The sequence below is a fragment of the Chelonia mydas genome, chromosome 7 (assembly GCF_015237465.2).
Source record: "Chelonia mydas isolate rCheMyd1 chromosome 7, rCheMyd1.pri.v2, whole genome shotgun sequence".
Lineage (NCBI taxonomy): Eukaryota > Metazoa > Chordata > Testudines > Cheloniidae > Chelonia > Chelonia mydas.
Genome location: NC_057853.1, coordinates 1,008,929 through 1,028,654, shown reverse-complemented (window position 1 = coordinate 1,028,654; position 19,726 = coordinate 1,008,929). Strand labels below are relative to the sequence as shown.

The window sequence follows — 19,726 nt, the reverse complement described above, 5'->3', positions numbered from 1 at the left end:
GGAATTATGCTTTTGTTATGCTGGGTGTTGGGTAAAGTCTCTGTGAAGCTGGTGGGCATAAGAGCCATTCTTCATTCAGGGTAAATGTAAACAATTAATGTTTGTCAGCTTTTAGCAGGAAACGAGAGACTCTCAAACTGTGGTTTGTAGGCCCCTGACTAATGGTAGTCCATTAGGATGTGTTTAATAACCAGCAGTGCAGGACTGAGTGATGGTAGAACAGGTGTCACCATGAGTGGCAATTTTCTGAAGTGGGCTGCAGAATGAAAGTGGAGAGCCATACAATACAGCGTTGCTCTCACGCAGGCAAATCTCCATTTACCTACGGAATCATTACCATAGACTCTGCCTCCCATTTTTTGAGGTATTTATTCTTGCAACACTCCTTATGAGATAGAGAATTACTGTTGTTTCCATTTTACAGATGAAATACAATCGAGGCACAGAGAGGCTAAATGACTTGCCCAGGGGCACAAAGGAAGTCTGTGGAGGGCAGGAAATTGAACTTGGGTCTCCCAAGTCCCATGCAAGTTCCCTAACCACAGAACTATCCTTCCTTCTTTTCTGTAACACAAAGTTTGAAGGTTAACTGACTTACAGAATTAAGCTAAAATAGTTTGCTATTTCATTACTTAGTCATGATTTTTGCTTGAGGTTCATTCCCTTTCTGCTCTACATTATTTCAGGACTAATAAATCATCCAGTCGGAGCAGTGCTCCTAGTGATTACTCCAGCCTCAGTGACTCTCAGTTCCTCTTTGGTTCCCAGTTCTGTCCAGAGAACTCACAGTCAGCACCAGTGCCCCTGGAATTCAGTGCACAGTCAAGACAACAAAAAAGCTCCCAGCAGAACTCTCAGGATGTGAGTTTGACTCTTGGAATTTCTCAGCTAGCATTGTACTACCTGTGGGGAAGTATTAACAATTCAAAATTAATTCAAAAGACTGTAAGCTCTTCAGGGTAGAGCTCATATCATCCTAAATGTTTGTACAGTTTCTTCTTCAAGTGATTGCACATGTGCATTCCACTCTTGGTGTGAACACACACAGTCGCCAGAAATTTTTCCCTCAGTGGTACCTGTCAGGGCAACTTGAACACCCTTTGCTGCCATGCACCAGTGGCGCTGGTATAAAGGGCTCAGCTGACCCCGAGCCCACTCAGTTCCTCCTTACCACCATGACAGCCCCTGGGTGGTAAGGAGGAACTGAGGGGGAACTGGAACTGTTCATCTGGCTTTCAAGTGCTCTCAGTAGAGTGTGTACTCATGTATTGTGTTGTAAATAGTTTAGTAAGAATATAGGAATGGCCATATGGGTCAGACCAATGTCTGTTTAGCCCAGTATCCTGTCTTCCAGCAGTGGCCCATCCCAGATGCTTCAAAGAGAATGAACAGAACAGGGCAATTATCAATTGATCCATCTCCTGGTGTCCAGTCCCAGCATCTGGCAGCTGGAAGATGCTGGAACTGTGTTATTACAGGTATCAGTGTTACAGTATAGTTAGTTAGGTGTTACCCCATCTGAGGGTTTCAGTCGATTCCTAGTGCTGAGGGATGTCTGGGTCACAGGGCTTCAAGCCCTGAATTTTCTGCAATAAGGCTATGCCCGTGAGCGACCCCCACTCAAGTTGTTTAAAGTGCCTTGGGAAGGTCATATAGGGAAGCATTGTCAGATTTACAGGGACTTTAAGTCTCACACAAAGAGAGATCATGAAGCCAGGCTAAAGTTTCTACTCATGGAGGCGGCCTTGTGACCTCCATCTGAGCCAGGTTGGTGAGACTCAGCACCAAGTGCCGCAGGATCAGTAAGGAGTGCGCCTCCTATTGTGCCTGAATCCCAACACTGCTCACCGTCCAGAGTGCCTAAGAAGAGGCATAAGAAACAGACTGCCAGGAGGGGAAGCTCTAAGTCTGCTAGGCATGGGGTTAAGAGAGGAGTACAATCTTAGACAAAGCACTCCTCTGCTTTGGCACCATAGAAGCTGGCATCGTAGACAGTGGAATCTAGGTAGGTACATAAAAACATGAGAATGGCCAGACTGGGTCAGACCAAAGGTCCATCCAGCCCAGTGTCCTGTCTGCCAACAGTGGCCAATGCCAGGTGCCCCAGAGGGAATGAACAGGTAATTATCAAGTGATCCATTCCCTGTCGCTCATTCCCAGGCTAGGGCAGAGGTGGGCAAACTACGGCCCGGGGGCCACATCCGGCCCACCAGACGTTTTAATCCACTCCTCGAGCTCCCACCGGGAAGCGGAGTCAGGACCTTCCCCGCTCCGGCGCTCCAGCCAGGGAGCGGGGTTGGGGTCTTGCCCCACTCCGCAAGGGTCCCGGAAGCAGCGGCACATCCCCACTCCGGCTCCTATGTGTAGGGGCAGCCAGGAGGCTCGGCATGCTGCCCCCACCCCAAGCGCCACCCCCGTAGCTCCCATTGGCCGGGAACTGCAGCCAATGGGAGCTGCAGGGGCGGTGCCTGTGCACAGGGCAGCGCACAGAGCCACCTGGATGCGCCTCTGGATCGGAGCTGGAGAGGGGACATGCCCACTGTTTCTGGGAGCTGCTTGAGGTAAACGCCGCCCGGAGCCTACCCCTCAACCCCCTCCCATGCCCCAACCCTCTGCCCCACCCCTGATCCCCCTCCTGCCCTCCAAACCCCTCAGTCTCAGCCCGGAGCACTCTCCTGCACCCCCAACTCCTCATCCTCAGCCCCACCCCCCAAGCCTGCACCCCCAGCCGGAGCCCTCATGCCCTCCTGCACCCCAACTCCCAATTCCATGAGCATTCATTGCCCACCATACAATTTCCATACTCAGATGTGGCCCTTGGGCCAAAAAGTTTGCCCACTCCTGGGCTAGGGACACCATCCCTGCCCATCCTGGCTAATAGCCATTGATGGACCTATCCTCCATGAATTTATCTAGTTCTTTTTTGAACTCTGTTATAGTCTTGGCCTTCACCACATCCTCTGGCAAAGAGTTCCACAGGTTGACTGTGCGTTGCGTGAATAAATACTTCCTTTTGTCCCTGGGGAGCACTTCCTTCCAGGCTTCCTGCCCTGGTCCCAATCTCTGGTGCCCGCAGCTTCCCTGTTCCCTGGCTTGGTGCGGGATCTGGTCACGTCTTCACTGGAGCTCCCAGAGCACATCCTTCTCCCTTGACTGCCAGCCCTGTCTGGCTGCCTTTTAAGCCCTGCTTCCAACCTGAGCATGCTGAGCACAAGTGGAGGGGTGAGGCCTCCTGAGTCCAGAGTTGATCCTTAACCCCCTCTTGTTCAGTGAGGGGTTTATACACTCTGTCACAAAAGCATATGACTGATCAGCTAAAAACATGTAATTTATGTTAGATTCTCTGTTAATGGGGTAGGTATTTTATTTGATCTTTTTGTTTCAATTACTAAAATAATGTAAAATTATTCCAAACATAAATGCATTTAGACCAGACATTTAAGCTAAAATATCAGTTATTCCTTCTGTGGACAATGATGTCTTTCTGTTCAGTAGGCTTCATGGAAGAGAGATGGATTCATGAAAGATTAAATCATAGAATCATAGAAAATTAGGGTTGGACGAGACCTCAGGAGGTCATCTAGTCCAACCCCCTGCGTAAAGCAGGACCATCACCAACTTCAATGTGTTGAACACCAACCTCAATGTCCAGTGTTGTTCTGATTTACTTCCACAGACTGAAAATGTATTTACCCCATTGCTGTTCATTATATTATGGCAGACACGTCATTGATTTTCAGAGAGAGCGAGCCTGTATGTTCTAGCTATTTCTCGCATGCTTTTATAATAGAAGTATCCTATGCAATCGTATTATTCATACTCAAATAGCACTTATACTATTAGTACATACCTAAGGATCAAAATAAGGACACTTGTCGTTAGAGATAAGAGAAGAGTAATTGTCCCAGTTTTGTGGTCTATGGCAATAATTCAGTTCTAGACTTTCTGACCCCTCTGCAGTTTGTTGCAGTAGCTTTTCATACAACATGGAAAAGGAAATTCTCTCTTCAAGATGAAAAAGGGCAATTTGGTGTGATTTGCATTCAGATTAAATTAAAATTTAAGGGAAAGTTGATTCCATTTTGCTCAGCATAGTGTTTGGAAAGTTTGTAGGATGAGAAGGAGGTTTTTGCTGCTTAAATATTAAACACTAAAAATCTTGTCCTCAAATCCATATTGAACCATATTAAAAACTGGCTTCCAGTGTATGATGCTAGAATATTGTGGTGGTGATTACATGCTGTCAGAAATATAAAGGGAAGGGTAAACACCTTTAAAATCCCTCCTGGCCAGAGGAAAAACCCTTTCACCTGTAAAGGGTTAAGAAGCTAGGATAATCTCGCTGGCATCTGACCAAAATGACCAATGAAGAGACAAGAGACTTTCAAAGCTGGAGGCGGGGAGAAACAAAAGTTCTCTCTGTCTGTGTGTTGTTTTTGCCAGGAACAGAACAGGAATGGAGTCTTAGAACTTAATAAGTAATCTAGCTAGATATGCGTTAGATTCTGTTTTGTTTAAATGGCTGAGAAAATAAGCTGTGCTGAATGGAAGGTATATTCCTGGTTTTGTGTCTTTTTGTAACTTAAGGTTTTGTCTAGAGGGATTCTCTATGTTTTGAATCTGATTACAATGTAAGGTATTTACCATCCTGATTTTACAGAGGTGATTTTTTTACTTCAATTAAAATTCTTCTTTTAAGAAACTGATTGTTTTTTTCATTGTGCTTAAGATCCAAGGGTTTTGGGTCTGTGTTCACCTATGCAAATTGGTGAGGATTTTTATCAAGCCTTCCCCAGGAAAGGAGGTGTAGGGTTTGGGAGGATTTTGGGGGGGAAAGACGTTTCCAAGCGGGCTCTTTCCCTATTATATATTTGTTAGATGCTTGGTGGTGGCAGCAATAAAGTCCAAAAGGTAAAAGGTAAAATAGTTTGTACCTTGGGGAAGTTTTAACCTAAGCTGGTAAAAATAAGCTTAGGGGGTTTTCATGCAGGTCCCCACATCTGTACCCTAGAGTTCAGAGTGTGGAAGGAACCTTGACACATGCCAACAAAATGTTGTCATTTAGTAGGAAGCTCAGCATTAGCTATTTAAGTTAAATAATTTACAGCATATCTCACTGTGGGAAATTTAATTCTTTCACTGCTTTTCCTCCTCTGAACTTGCTGTGCTTTCATCATTTCAAGCCTCTACCATCCAGCAGTACAGCATATGTTTTTTCCTGGACATATCTGGTGTGTTTGGCAACAGCAACCAATACAGCGCACTACACAGAGCAAAATAAGGGAAGCTTTCTTTTTATAAAGTACAATCTAAGTAAAAAGAAACAGGAGTACTTGTGGCACCTTAGAGACTAACAAATTTATTTGAGCATAAGCTTTCGTGAGCTACAGCTCACTTCATCAGATGCAATGATGTTATGCTCAAATAAATTTGTTAGTCTCTCTAAGGTGCCACAAGTTCTCCTTTTCTTTTTGCGAATACAGCCTAACACGGCTGCTACTCTGAAATCTAAGTAAAGTTTCACCTGCTTTAGTCTGCTAGGAATACAGCCAGCCTTCATTCCCTTCTGCAGGAAGTTGATGTAGCTACTGCATGCGAACCAAGTATCTCATTAAATTCTTAATCTGTCTGTCCAATCCAGCCTGTCACACCCAATCACTGTGGTGCCCCACGGTCTGCCGAGAACTTGGTGCATGAATTTTTTTTCTAATGAATGTTCTGAATATTTTTGTACCTTAAATATTGTCATTTTTTTCTTTCACACAACAGAGTGAGCCCAGTATTTTTACGAAGTACCAGACAAAACCTCAATTGTTTGGTGGTGATGAAAAGGAAAAGGGCTCGTTTAATTTTGGTGTTGGAAACCTCAAGAATGTCTTGGAGCAGTTTGAAGTGAATAAGAAAAAAATAAAGGACAAACATGACAGGTATGCAAGAATCCATTATGAAGGCAGCTGGCATTCTCATGGCAAAAACAACCAGTAACATGACCAAGCTGCACATTTCTGCAGGAAAGTTTATAGATGTTCTCTGATTGGAAGAAGTAACATGCTGAGAGAGTGTTATACTTACAATGTAGATTTATATAACACTTCTGTCAATAAACCATAAGGAACTGTAAAGATTTTATCTGAATTTTCCTTCATCTTTCTTTATCTTATCAGCAGATTCTATTCCATGCAGATTCTCCATGAAAACCCATATTTCTCTCAATTCAAAGGATTGTGTTGTGAGTGATCAAAAAGCTCATTACATCAGCATTTACATAGAGAATAAAGGAGATTGCTGGGGACATTTGTGTGGAACTGAATAGGAATATAATTACATATTTAAACATTTACACCGATATCATTTTTATTTTGTATGCAAGATTATTAGAGCTGTATTTTCTGCTGAGACCACCTTCATTTCCTAATAAGCTCTTTGTCATATACTAAGGATGCTCAGGTACATGCTAATCCTATCAGGTTTTGTTGAGCAAAGTAAGGGTTTCAGTCTCCAGTACGAAAGATGACCAGTTCTCCGAAGGCTGTGAAATAGTTCCTAGCTCTGTGTATTTCATTTACAAAAATGAGAAAATATGAAAAATGAGTCCTAGGTGAACTACATTTTGTGGAAAGCCTTTAATCAAATCAGGTTGTGTATGTTACTGCCTTTCTTCTGAGATATTTTTAAAGGTCTCTGATGATACAAAATCTGAAATTCTAGTTCCTATTAAGTGAGAGTAAGAATTGTGTATATATGTGAATAAAGGGATGTACAAATATTGAATTTTAAATGTTTAGCAAAAGTTCTGAATCCTGTTTTGTTTGTTCTGTGAATCAGTTTTGTTTTTCCGTAAGTTCCAAAGAAAACATTTTTTAAAAGATGCCATCTGCACAGCATTATTACTCTTGGGTCACACCGCCCCGTGCAAGACACCGTTGGCTCAAAGTTTTTGATACTCTGAAACAGTGGTAGTGGTGGAAAATGCATGAACCTTCCCTTTATTGCCCAGTTGCACAGTACTAGCTGTCACTACCTCAGCCGCCAGCACCTTCTAGTCAGTTCCTTCTTGCTATAGTCAGCCAGTGAGTTGAATTACAGGTAAGTAATTGTCTCTCTCAGAGGAGAGAATGTGTTCTGGTAAGTACAGTATCTGTCCAAGTGTTTTAAAGAAGGGTTGTAATCTGTAAAGTGAAGTGATCCCACAATAGACCTGCAGCCTTATTTAAACTCAGGAACTTGGCAAAATCACGGCCACGGTAACATTTTCAGGTCATGGTTTTCAAGTCATTCTAGGATGTCCATGGTACTAAAATGTGTCCTGAAACCCAGCCTTCCCTCAATCAGTGTAACTATCCTTCTGGAATCATAGAATTATATAATCATAGAATATCAGGGCTGGAAGGGACCTCAGGAGGTTATCTAGTCCAACCCCGTGCTCAAAGCAGGACCAATCCCCTACTAAATCATCCCAGCCAGGGCTTTGTCAAGCCTGACCTTAAAAACCTCAAAGGAAGGAGATTCAGCCACCTCCCTAGGTAACTTCACTCCCAGTGCTTCACCACCCTCCCAGTGAAATAGGGTTTCCTAATATCCAACCTAAACCTTCCCCACTGCAACTTGAGACCATTACTCCTCGTTCTGTCATCTGCTACCACTGAGAACAGTCTAGAGCCATCCTCTTTGGAACCCCCTTTCAGGTAGTTGAAAGCAGCTATCAAATCCCCCCTCATTCTTCTCTTCTGCAGACTAAACAATCCCAGTTCCCTCAGCCTCTCTTCATAAGTCATGTGGTCCAGTCCCCTAACCATTTTTGTTGCCCTTCGCTGGACTCTCTCCAATTTTTCCACATCCTTCTTGTAGTGTGGGGCCCAAAACTAGACACAGTACTCCCAGATGAGGCCCCACCAATGTCGAATAGAGGGGAACGATCACGTCCCTCGATCTGCTAGCAGTGCCCCTACTTATACATCCCAAAATGCCATTGGCCTTCTTGGCAACAAGGGCACACTGTTGACTCATATCCAGCTTCTCGTCCACTGTAACCCCTAGGTCCTTTTCTGCAGAACTGCTGCCGAGCCATTCGGTCCCTAGTCTGTAGCGGTGCTTTGGATTCTTCCATCCTAAGTGCAGGACTCTGCACTTGTCCTTGTTGAACCTCATCAGATTTCTTTTGGCCCAATCCTCCAATTTGTCTAGGTCCCTCTATATCCTATCCCTACCCTCCAGCATATCTACCTCTCCTCCCAGTTTAGTGCCATCTGCAAACTTGCTGAGGGTGCAATCCACACCATCCTCCGGATCATTTATGAAGATATTGAACAAAACCGGCCCCAGGACCGACCCTTGGGGCACTCCACTTGATACCGGCTGCCAACTAGACATGGAGCCATTGATCACTACCCGTTGAGCCCAACAATCTAGCCAGCTTTCTATCCACCTTATAGTCCATTCATCCAGCCCATACTTCTTTAACTTGCTGGCAAGAATACTGTGGGAGACCGTGTCAAAAGCTTTGCTAAAGTCAAGGAACAACACGTCCACTGCTGTCCCTTCATCCACAGAACTGGTTATCTCGTCATAGAAGGCGATTAGATTAGTCAGGCATGACTTGCCCTTGGTGAATCCATGCTGACTGTTCCTGATCACTTTCCTCTCATCTAAGTGCTTCAGAATTGATTCCTTGAGGACCTGCTCCATGATTTTTCCAGGGACTGAGGTGAGGCTGACTGGCCTGTAGTTCCCAGGATCCTCCTCCTTCCCTTTTTTAAAGATGGGCACTACATTAGCCTTTTTCCAGTTGTCTGGGACCTCCTCCGATTGCCATGAGTTTTCAAAGATAATGGCCAATGGCTCTGCAAGCACATCCGCCAACTCCTTTAGCACTCTCGGATGCAGTGCCTCTGGCCCCATGGACTTGTGCTCGTCCAGCTTTTCTAAATTGTACTTGAGTGTATTGTATGCAATCAGATCTTCAGGCTCTCATTGGAGTAGGAGAAGTTTGCTATCAAAGGGAACCAATGTTTTCATCACCTTTCTAGATCACTTTTGTTAGAGAAATAACTAGGCAAAAAAAAGGAAGGCCTGTAATGATTCTACCCAATCTATTTTAGGTTTTAACATTGCACCTGTCAACCTGAGTTGGCTCCTTGCTGAACCTCTCAGTGGAGGGAGGGGGAGGGTTTATGAGGCACTTCAGCAAGTGATGTAGAGTTGTGTATATATTGCAAGGGAAAGCTCACTCCAAGAATTAGACAATTTTTATTGTAATTATTCATCACTATTGTAAAGTTAAATATGATGATGTATCAAGTTGTATCCCCACCAGTTTGACTATTACAAGGACCCTCCTCTTTTCCCTAGCAATAGAGTGCACCTACCTACCCAAAAGTTATTAGACTTTGCCTCCCCTGCCCTTTTGGATGCTGCAGTTTGTCCATAGATGATCAATCCAAAGTGATCTGAATCCACAGAAAGGGAGACAAGGTAGCTCTTTGCTTAGCAACAATCTTTGCATTTTGCCCTTGATGGGTTAATCATGAGAAGAATATGAATTCTGATTGGCTAGCACACATCAAAGAGGTAGATTAATTTACAGAAAACACATTCAGTCATTCAGGTGAAAGGCCTTTGTTACCCTCTGTTACAGTTCTTCCTGACACTGGCCTTGTCTACACTGAAGATTTTCTGAAATTTTCCTACTATTGCTTTAGCACTGTTGCTGCTCTAGTGTAGACCATCTGCAGGCATTTCACCATCATCTCGTGTAGTCCTATTCTGAGCTGACAACATATTGGTAAAAATGCTAATAGTCAGTCTACAGTTCCCACCATTGCTAGCATCTCTGGAGTTGTACCAGTGCTAGGGTGATCAGATGTCCCGTTTTTAAAGGGACAGTCCTGTTTTGGGGGATTTTTTTCTTATATAGGAACCTATTATCCCCCAGCCCCTGTCCTGTTTTCTCGCAGTTGCTATCTGGTAACCCTAACCAGTGCTAAAGCTTGAGTGGGAGAATTTTTAAAAAATCTTTGTTAGAGACAAGGCCACTGAGGTTTTTCTAATGAAAGTAAGGTGATTTTAAGGGGTGAAGTACAAAGTCTCTTATTTTGCATTATGTCTTGCAATGTTTCATGTCTCATGATTTCCCTAACCTTTCTTATTTCTAATTGTTTTAGTATTGTTTGCATACCTATTTTATGCTCTCTGTGTTTCCATTTTAGTGAAGTTTTAAGCACCTTTATTTCCAGTGTCAAAGAAAGCATTCAGGGGGTAAGTAAATCCAAATTCCACATTGTAGCCTTTATCTAAAATTGAATTGATGGTTCTGCATTAAACTGTAGGGTCCCTAGGGCATGAGCTCAGCTTCTGTGACACTACAGTTTTCAGATCAATAGGGTGAGTTGCCCTTTACAATTCTCTTAAATTGGGAGACTCTTAAGAGCACACACAGAATGAATACAGTGACCACAAACAAACTTACAAGCAAAACATCGTGTTTGTATTATAAGTGACATGCACACACCTATCTATGCAACCTGAGAGAGCCCAAGCAATAGCCAATGCCATATTCATACTCCCATACCCAGAGCTATTACAGAGTCTGGTGGGTCTCTCAACAGGCGGTCATGATAGAAAGGTAGTTCCTTCTGAGGCCTTCTCTCGGAGTCTTCCCACCGTCTCCCTTCCAGGGAACTGCTTGTTGTTCTGACTATGCCTGGGGGTTTCAACCACCTTTTATCTATCTGTGCTTCCACACCCCATACATTTTGGCGTGCCCTACTTTCCAGAGGTTGTTCTCTTAGTTCCCATTTTTCCTATTTACATCTTATTAACATTTACGTAAACATGTTCCCATGGTAACCTGCAGTCAGAGCAGAATTTTCGGTGATGTTACAATCAGGTGTCTTGCAGTCTGGACAGATACACTGGCACATCTTTTAAAGTAATCTTATGGTTTTATTGGCATTGGGTCAGTCTTGCGTCATCCACTCATGTCAAGTCTCCTTAAGCTTGAGGCCTAGTCTGGCTAAATTGAAATCTTACAGGACTTAACCTGTAGGCCTTGCATTACAGCCTTACTTTACTTACGTACCTAATACACACACATCACTCCTAAATACTTGTCAGTCTTATACTCCTATAATCCTACAATTTAAATCTATTAATCACACATTGATTACATACAAAATGACATATGACTGAACCATGACAATAGATAATACAATTAAATGAATTAATTAGCTATAAAGTCCAAAATAAAGAGTTAGAAATATTGCAGTGCATTAATTTTATTTTTAGTTTAATACATTTGCCTTTTTGAATTACAATATTTTAAACTATAAATAAATACTCCTTTTTGATGCCATTCCATTCAGTTTTCACAATTTATTGCAAATACTATAGTGCAAGTGAATAGATGACAGACCATTTATTTTCTTATTTGTCTTGGTTTTTGCAGTTGCAAACATGCTTCGACAAGTTTGAAGAAAGATTGGATTCAAGAAACAAATCAATTTTGGATTGCTTGGAAGCCGTTTCTAAGACCTGTAAGCACTTGCTATATTTCTGTTAATAGCAGAGGACATTGTCAAACTGCTGAATGTTTTCTCCAAGCTGAGAGATAAGACTAGTAGTGCACTCTCACACCCTGTAAGCTCATGGGTTTGTCTACACTCATGTTCTTTCGCTGTTGGAACCTTCATTCCCTTACCAATATTTGCCATCCCTGCACATTGTTTGTTGCTATGTCAAGCAGAGTTCTGAAATGTTTTGTTTGTTTGTTTTTTTAAACAGACAACCACTATGCACATCTTTGGTTCTGTGTAGATGATGATAGTTATTTGGATAGTGGGAGCACTAATGACCCATATGTCAGGGAAAGGGACATGTCATGCAAACAGACAGGGTGAAGACTGGCACAGTCCTCTTAGTTTCTTATTGTTTAACATAGGAACTCGTTGCCCAATCTCTGGTTGATTGTTAATTCTTGACCTAACCATCCACAGGTCCATACTTTCTTCAATATATTTTCATGAACTGGGTGAAGCCTTGTTATGGGTTGAGTTAAAACATTGTTCAAACTGATGTGTGTACGAGCTCTTCATTTAAGTCAGCTGTAAGAGACAGTTAAGGGGCCACACTTTAAACAAAGGCCTAGACTCTGCCCAGAAACTAGCACTGGGTGGGCAGAGGGTTCCACTGGGTTGTGACAGGATAGAGGTGTGTGAGAAAACACAGAAACTGAGATCAGACAAGAACAATGGGAGAAGCAAAGGCAAAAAGCAAGAAAGCCAATCAGTAGCCTGTGAGTACAGTATGACCCTAGGAAAAGCGAGAGAGAAAACCTTTGGGTCTATGGGCTAAAGACACTAGGGGCTACAAGCTAATCATAGAAGATCAGGGTTGGAAGAGACCTCAGGAGGTCATCTAGTCCAACCCCCTGCTCAAAGCAAGACCAACCCCAACTAAATCATCCCAACCAGGGCTTTGTCAAGCCGAGCCTTAAATACTTCTAAGGATGGAGATTCCACCATCTCTGTAGGTAATCTCAGTGCTTCACCACCCTCCTAGTGAAATAGTGTTTCCTAATATCCAGCCTAGACCTCCCCCACTGTGACTTGAGACCATTACTCCTTCTTCTGTCATCTCCCACCTCTGAGAACAGCCGAGCTCCATCCTCTTTGGAACCCCCCTTCAGGTAGTTGAAGGCTGCTATCAAATCCACCCCTCACTCTTCTCTTCTGCAGACTAAATAATCCCATTCCCGCAGCCTCTCCTCATAAGTCATGTGCTGCAGCCCCCTAATCATTTTTGTTGCCTCCCCGCTGGACTCTCTCCAATTTGTCCACATTCTTTCTGTAGTGGGGGGCCCAAAACTGGACACAGTACTCCAGATGAGGCCTCACCAATGTCGAATAGAGGGGAACGATCACATCCCTCGATCTGTTGGCAATGCTCCTACTTATACAGACCAAAATGCCGTTAGCCTTCTTGGCAACAAGGGCACACTGCTGACTCATATCCAGCCTCTCATCCACTGTAATCCCCAGGTCCTTTTCTGCAGAACTGTCGCTTAGCCAGTCGGTCCCCAGCCTGTAGCAGTGCATGGGATTCTTCCGCCCTAAGTGCAGGACTCTGCACTTGTCCTTGTTGAACCTAATCAGATTTCTTTTGGCCCAATCCTCCAATTTGTCTAGGTAACTCTGTACCCTATCCCTACCCTCCAGCATATCTATCTCTGCTCACAGCTTAATGTCATCCGTGAACCTGCTGAGGGTGCAATCCATTCCATCATCCAGATCATTAATAAAGCTGTTGAACAAAACCGGCCCCAGGACCAACCCTTGGGGCACTCCGCTTGATACCGGCTGCCAACTAGACATCGAGCCGTTGATCACTACCCATAGAGCCCGACAATCTAGCCAGCTTTCTGTACACCTTATAGTCCATTCATCCAATCCATACTTCTTTAACTTGCTGGCAAGAATACTGTGGGAGACCGTATCAAAAGCTTTCCTAAAGTCGAAGTATATCACGTCCACTGCTTTCCCCATATCTACAGAGCTAGTTATCTCGTCATAGAAGGCAAATTGATTAGTCAGGAATGACTTGCCCTTGGTGAATCCATGTTGACTGTTCCTGATCACCTTCCTCTCCTCCAAGGGCTTCAAAATGGATTCCTTGAGGACCTGCTCCATGATTTTTCCAGGAAGTGAGGTGAGGCTGTAGTTCCCTGTGGAGTGCGTTTAGATTAGAAAACTTTAGTTCAATAGAGAAGAATGGAGTTTTGGTATAAGATTATATAGGATTTTTCATCTGCACACTTACTTTGCTTTGGCATGTATTAGGCACTAGTAATAGTGGTGATTATGTTAAGACTAATTATTGTGGTGTGGGGAAACTACTTTATTTCCTAGCTTAATGACCTAGAAGATTTCAGCTGGTCAGTCACTATGATTGTGTAGCACAGCAAAGCATTTCATTCACAACCCCCGGGGAAGAATCAAGCAGTATTTTATTCATATTTACAAATTAAAGAGTAAATGCAGTTTTTATTGCTTTCCTTGTTTAGTGCAAGAGACTGCTCAGTCCCACTATGGCTCAGTGCTGAATGCTCTAACAGACAAAAGCCAAATGGAGCAGATATTACTGGAGATGGAGAGGAGGCTTGCAGCTGTAAGTTCAGAAATTCATCTGTTGTGCTGAATCTGGGTCCTGAATTTCTCCCATTTCTCTAAAAAATATTAACAAAATATTAGATTGTCTTCCTGTGCTAGGTTACGAAGATGAAAGTTACCATTCTAATAGAGGAAAATATGTATATTAAAATGCTAATTCTAGGCTAACTCTGCCATCTAGTAATCGTGCATTACGCTGCCCTGCAGGGATCCAAGCTGGGGTGTTGATCATGATCTTTTGTTCGTCAGAATAGAAGGTGCCACTCTCAGAGTGCCATCAGCGTGGTGGTGGCCCCATTTCCCAATGCTATGGGAGCTGTGCTCTAGAAGGGCCTGGTTCCTGGCAGCTTGGAGAATGCTGGTGCGATAAAGAGGGTTGGGCGTGCTTCTCATGGAAAGTCAGGTCAGACAGGGCCTCAGGGAGAGAACAAGGGACTTAGGGGGAGCAAAATATGACTTGTCATAAAGGTGCAAGATTGAAATGTCAGACTTTAAGCTGCATAGGTGGAACTGCATTCCCAGAAGGGCCCCGCAGTATATGTTTGTGGCAAGCAATAAGCCACAGAAAGAAGTGGTATGTTGTCTTCATGACGATAGGGAGACATCACAGTGAATTAGAAATTCACCCCATCCGAAGAAACGTTACCACCATATCGCTTTTTGAAAACATGGCTCTGTACGGAAATATCCAGACTGCTGATACTTGGGTTGATACGAAAGCTAAGTGGGCCATCTAAGATTTAATACTAAAGGAGTTTTGATTTGAATGTTACTGTTGGAGTATTTAGTGGTTGTTGCCTGATATTTCTACTCTGCTGACTGCTTTCCCCAGAAAGATATGGAGATTTTAGATGTGAAAAACAATTTACAGTTACTGAAGGAGAGTCTGGAACTACTAACATCTCAGCAGAATAAGCAACATCAGAAGCTCTGTGAACAGTTAAATCACCTACCGTTCCCCAGCATCTTAGCTGAACTGCAGACATTCATTTCCACTTCCAGATTTCCCAGCTGCATAAAGGATAATGCATCCCAGACCTCTCCAGATATATTACAGAACCTCTATCTCATCAGTCAGGAGAAAACAGGCTGTCAGTGCTATCAGACCATGAGGGTTTGCAGAACGAGTTCATTTCAGACTCAGCCATGCACCATGACAATGGCAAATAGACATGGAGATTCCCATATGAAGAATCACATAGCTAAAGATGATACACACAAGAGTGATTTAAACACAGCTGCTGGAAGGGAGGTCAGTCTCACTACTACAGCTTTACGAGGCAAAGAAAACATAACTGTACAAGAGATGAAGTCTGCTTTAGAAAAGCAACCCCCTGCTAACAATCCACCTTGTGCCTGCTGCTCCAACACTGATGTTTTTGGGGATAGTCATGAGAAACATCAGCTGCTTACTCAAGAAATATATCAAGCCACACCTCTGAGGAAGGTAATCAGGAAAAACTCTAAGGGAATCAAAATTGTGACTCTTTCACAACAAAATCAGAGCCAACTTTGCCACCCTCCTGTACAAAACAATATGGCTGGACAAAGAGACGAAGACTTTGTCACAGACAACATGATGCATATCACAGTTGTAGGAAACAGACTAAAAAAAGAAAAGTCCAAAAAACCCCGCCGGAGTAAATTAACAGTGAGGAAACGAATGTACGTTGCTAAGAAAAAAGGAGACCTTTCCAAGTGTCCTGACAGTGGTCTGAAAAAAAAAATGACCAGCAGATGGATGGAGTCGGAGGATTCCAGAAAAAATTACTCTCCCACAGATACAGTTATGCTTCATTCAGAGAACTCTGGCCCAGGGTCTTCAGCTCCCAGTCACCAAAAGCTAAGCAGGGCCCAACACAGAAAGAAAGAAAACTCCTTGCCGGAGCTCCACTCCCATGAAAACCTGGAATGGCTTGCAGCCAAGAGGAAGGAAATATTGGAAAATAAGAGGAGAGAGGATATTTGCAATACCAAACGGACTCTCTGTTTCTGGGATTGCTCTCCCTGGGAGAGTAACATAAAGGGTGAAAACCAGATGAGCTGGTTCAGTCTCCCAAGCACCATGGCTTCTAATAAGTCAAGTCTTTCTTTCGCCCCTGCCCAGCAAAAGAATACAACATTTTGCTCCTTAGTTTTTGATAGTGATTATTCTGATTGACATTTTCTGTTTGATTTTCCCGATGTATAACAGAAGTGTGGCTAGTTCAATCCATTTTTTCTTTAGGTCTGTTGGCTTTTTAATTTCTCAAGTTCTGTCACTCTTTAGACATTGCACATAACTGAGCATATGGCACCTTGGAGCCTTGTATGGAGGGACAAGTCTTTTTCATACACATGGCAGCCCCCTCTGGCAATATACAGGATGTACTCATACCTAAATTACATTGGAATGTCATTAGCAAGCTTTGTGTATTGTAAATGATAATATGTTGCTGTATTCTGTCCAGAAATGAGGTCTGGGGCAAGGATTCCCATTCAACTGGGCAAGCTGACGTGCTCTTTTTTTATTTTTATATTTTGGTGTCTCCCTGCTCTTAACAGAAATGCCATTGTTTTCTAATTGCTGTCATCTTTGCTTAGCAGAAGAGGGTCTGTGATGCTTGCCTAAATTTCCACTAGCGAGAACACTGCTAGCAGGCTATGGGCACAGAAACACAGCTGAGTCTATTGTTACTATATCTAGAAGTGGAATCTATTTTAAACTTTTAAAGACATGTAATACAGTGTCTGTGGCCTGGGGCTTTAATTCCAGTTTTTCATTCTTTCTCTTTAGAGTGGTTCAGATGGCTAAGGGCCCGAATCCTGGTCCCACTGAAACGAATGGGAGTTCTTATGATTGACTTCACACAGTTAAGATTAGCCCTAAGTCTTTTGCCCTATTCTGGGTAAATGTACCTTTTGAGTGAAAAAAGAACCCTAGTATCTTGTTGTGTTCACCAAATATAGCATTTCTTCTCCTTTCAGGCTTATTTCTCTGGTCACTTTCTTCAGTTTCAGTCTCATTTTTTTCTCATCTGCATCTCTTAGCTAATCAAGATCTTCATCTTATGTGTTTCTAGTGTATTAGGGCCTCAAAGAAAAGCCTAGAAAGGTGGCACCCATAAAACAAGATGCCAAGAAAAACCATTGGATCTGTCTGTTTTTGTTTAAAAGACTTACGTATTTCTGATTAATGGTGATTTCAAATTCATAGATTTTAAGGTCAGAAGGGACCATTAGGGTCACCAGTTCTGAGCTCCAGCATAACACAGGCCATAGAATTCCACCTGGAGAATCTTCCCTCAAGCTCATAGCTTGATGGAACTACAGCAGCTCCTTTAGAAAGACATCCAGTCTCGAGTTTAAGTTCTGATCACTTAAAGTAATTTTATTCTATTTGGTCACAGAATCAGGTTTGCTCTGACAAATGGAACACTTCAATATTTAGGAAAGAGATCTGCTGTCATGAATATAAATGGCCTCACTTTGTCATTCCAAAATAAAAAGACCTTGTTTATCTATTACTTGATTATCAAGTCCATTTCTTCATGAATGTCAAATTTCTGTGTAATGATTTCAGGGGATAGGCTCATATGCTTGTATTGCTGTGGGTTAACAGGCAGATGCTGTTTAGCTAGTTTGTCTCCTACAGAGGATATAATTGGGTTAATTAGTTTTATTCAGCTTGTCTGATATTTAACGAAGAGGGATAACATCACTTTTTATAACTCTGTAACGTAAGATTCTGTGTTAATGCTCTTTGGTGAACGTGACAGGTGACATTTTCAATCAGTGTGGCAGCATCCTCTGAGGAACTAACAAGTCTCAGAGAGTGACAGCAACACAAAAGATTAAGCGAGTCTCCAAGGTGTGAGTGCTGCAGTGGGGTGGGAATGCATACCCCACGGCCATACGCACCCTACAGGCGAGGTTACTACACGGAGGGCACCATTTTATACAGAAATGAAATGGCAACCTCCGCTCAGCGTGGGTTAGCACACACCATACGTGTGAGGTCACACCGACGGGGCAGAGTGCACACATCCACAGACACTGTTGCTACCCAACGGACAGTCGCACTACCACAGGGCTCAGTTTACTCTGAGTAAGGCCGACGTGGTGCTCAATCAAGAGGTTAATCTTCATTGCTGCGGTGCCACTGTGGACACCAAGTGTTAGCTTAGCAGCTGCACTAATTCAGTTGACCTTCCCAGTGTAATCCCACAATGCTTCTGCACTCTTCAGGGATGCTTTGACTCCTGGAGCATTGACTATCATCTGTCAAGCTGCAGTCATCTCCATCTCAACATCTTCCTCCTCCAGGTATGGCAGCATCAGAGGTAGTACTCAGGTGCTCTCAGCTCTGCAGGGTACCCCTAACACCCAGATTAAAAGGGCCCAAGAAGGACAATAAAATATAACTGTAATAACATAGATTAAGACATTTCCTTTCTGCCTCAGGGATTCTCCTGAGAAACACACAGGGATTGCCATTGCTGTCCACCTGCTGCTGCAGCATCTCCACACACCCAAGATCTGAAAAACAGAAGAGGGTCATTAGCTAACAGACACACTGCAAAGCTCTCCCTCATGCAGTGAGCACGGTCCGTCCTGGGTACCGAATGAGGCAGAGGTCCGGTGGGATAAATAGGATGTGATCGTGTAATTCAAAACAGTATCATATGCACAGACACAAAGCGGCTGGATTAAGGTGGCACAGGCGAACTTAATTCTGGCATTTCCTAACTTTTGGATGATTAAAGGAACATTAAGGTTGCGGAGTCAATGTGATTTTTCTGGTGCGTAGTGTGGCATTATAATGCAATAAATACCCTAGACAATACTCAAATTGTATATGCCCTCAGGTGACACCACTGGCCTCCCAATGGTGCTCCCACCCATTTAAAATCCCCCTGGAGAAGTGATGCCATGCTTGGAAGGCTACTGCAGTAGCTGGAGGAGGAAATGAGATTGGAGCCATTTTATAAACCATGTGAGTATCATCGAGGGTGTTTGCTGCATTCCTCAGTGTCCTGAGCGTTACACAGCACTTGCTGTATTCACATCACAGCTCCTCAGTGCTCAGCACTGGTGCAGGTCAGACACTAGGTATGAACTCGGGGCCTCACACACCACTGGGGCGATGCTCCAGCTCAATCAGAGGTAGCACCTGGAGGTGGAATTTACTCCTCAGTGCAGCAGTGTGATCGCTGGATCACCAATTAAACTTCCCTGGAATAACCCTGAGGGGCAAAGCTGTACCTAGTGGATAGATTGGGAAGGGGATGAGAGAGATTGGCAGGCTTCTGAGAGTCAGAGCCAAGAGAGCCCTTCTGCTCCTTTCTCTTCTCTAGCCACGAAGCGCTCGGAGAGCTCGTCAAACACCTTGTGCAGTTTATTTACAGCATTCTCCCCATTGCCCTTACAGATGGGTGCAGCTCTGTAATTGCACATACGCACAGGTGCCGACTCCCTGGGTGCTCTGGGGCTGGAGCACCCACCGGTGGCCCTGCCAATCAGCTCCTCCCCCCTCCCCAGCGCCTCCTGCCCGCTGCGATCAGCTGTTCAGCGCCATACAGCGG

The 19,726-nt window shown here is 43.6% G+C and overlaps 1 protein-coding gene across 5 annotated transcripts in view; it reads left to right on the top strand.

The window, feature by feature from the left end:
• IHO1 (interactor of HORMAD1 1) overlaps nt 1-19,149 on the top strand; it is a 44,721-nt gene extending 25,572 nt beyond the window's left edge. For 2 of the 5 annotated variants that reach the window (XM_037904052.2, XM_043551867.1), the window contains exons 3-8: nt 687-861; nt 5,770-5,927; nt 10,206-10,254; nt 11,444-11,531; nt 14,057-14,160; nt 14,995-17,668. In XM_037904052.2, the coding sequence (XP_037759980.1) occupies nt 687-861; nt 5,770-5,927; nt 10,206-10,254; nt 11,444-11,531; nt 14,057-14,160; nt 14,995-16,323 (1,903 nt within the window). In that variant the 3' untranslated portion in view covers nt 16,324-17,668. Of the gene's footprint in view, nt 1-686; nt 862-5,769; nt 5,928-10,205; nt 10,255-11,443; nt 11,532-14,056; nt 14,161-14,994; nt 17,669-19,009 lie in introns of those variants that run through there. The other 3 variants (XM_043551868.1, XM_043551869.1, XM_043551870.1) reach the window with 2 other exon arrangements.
• Nucleotides 19,150-19,726: the final 577 nt, after the last annotated feature.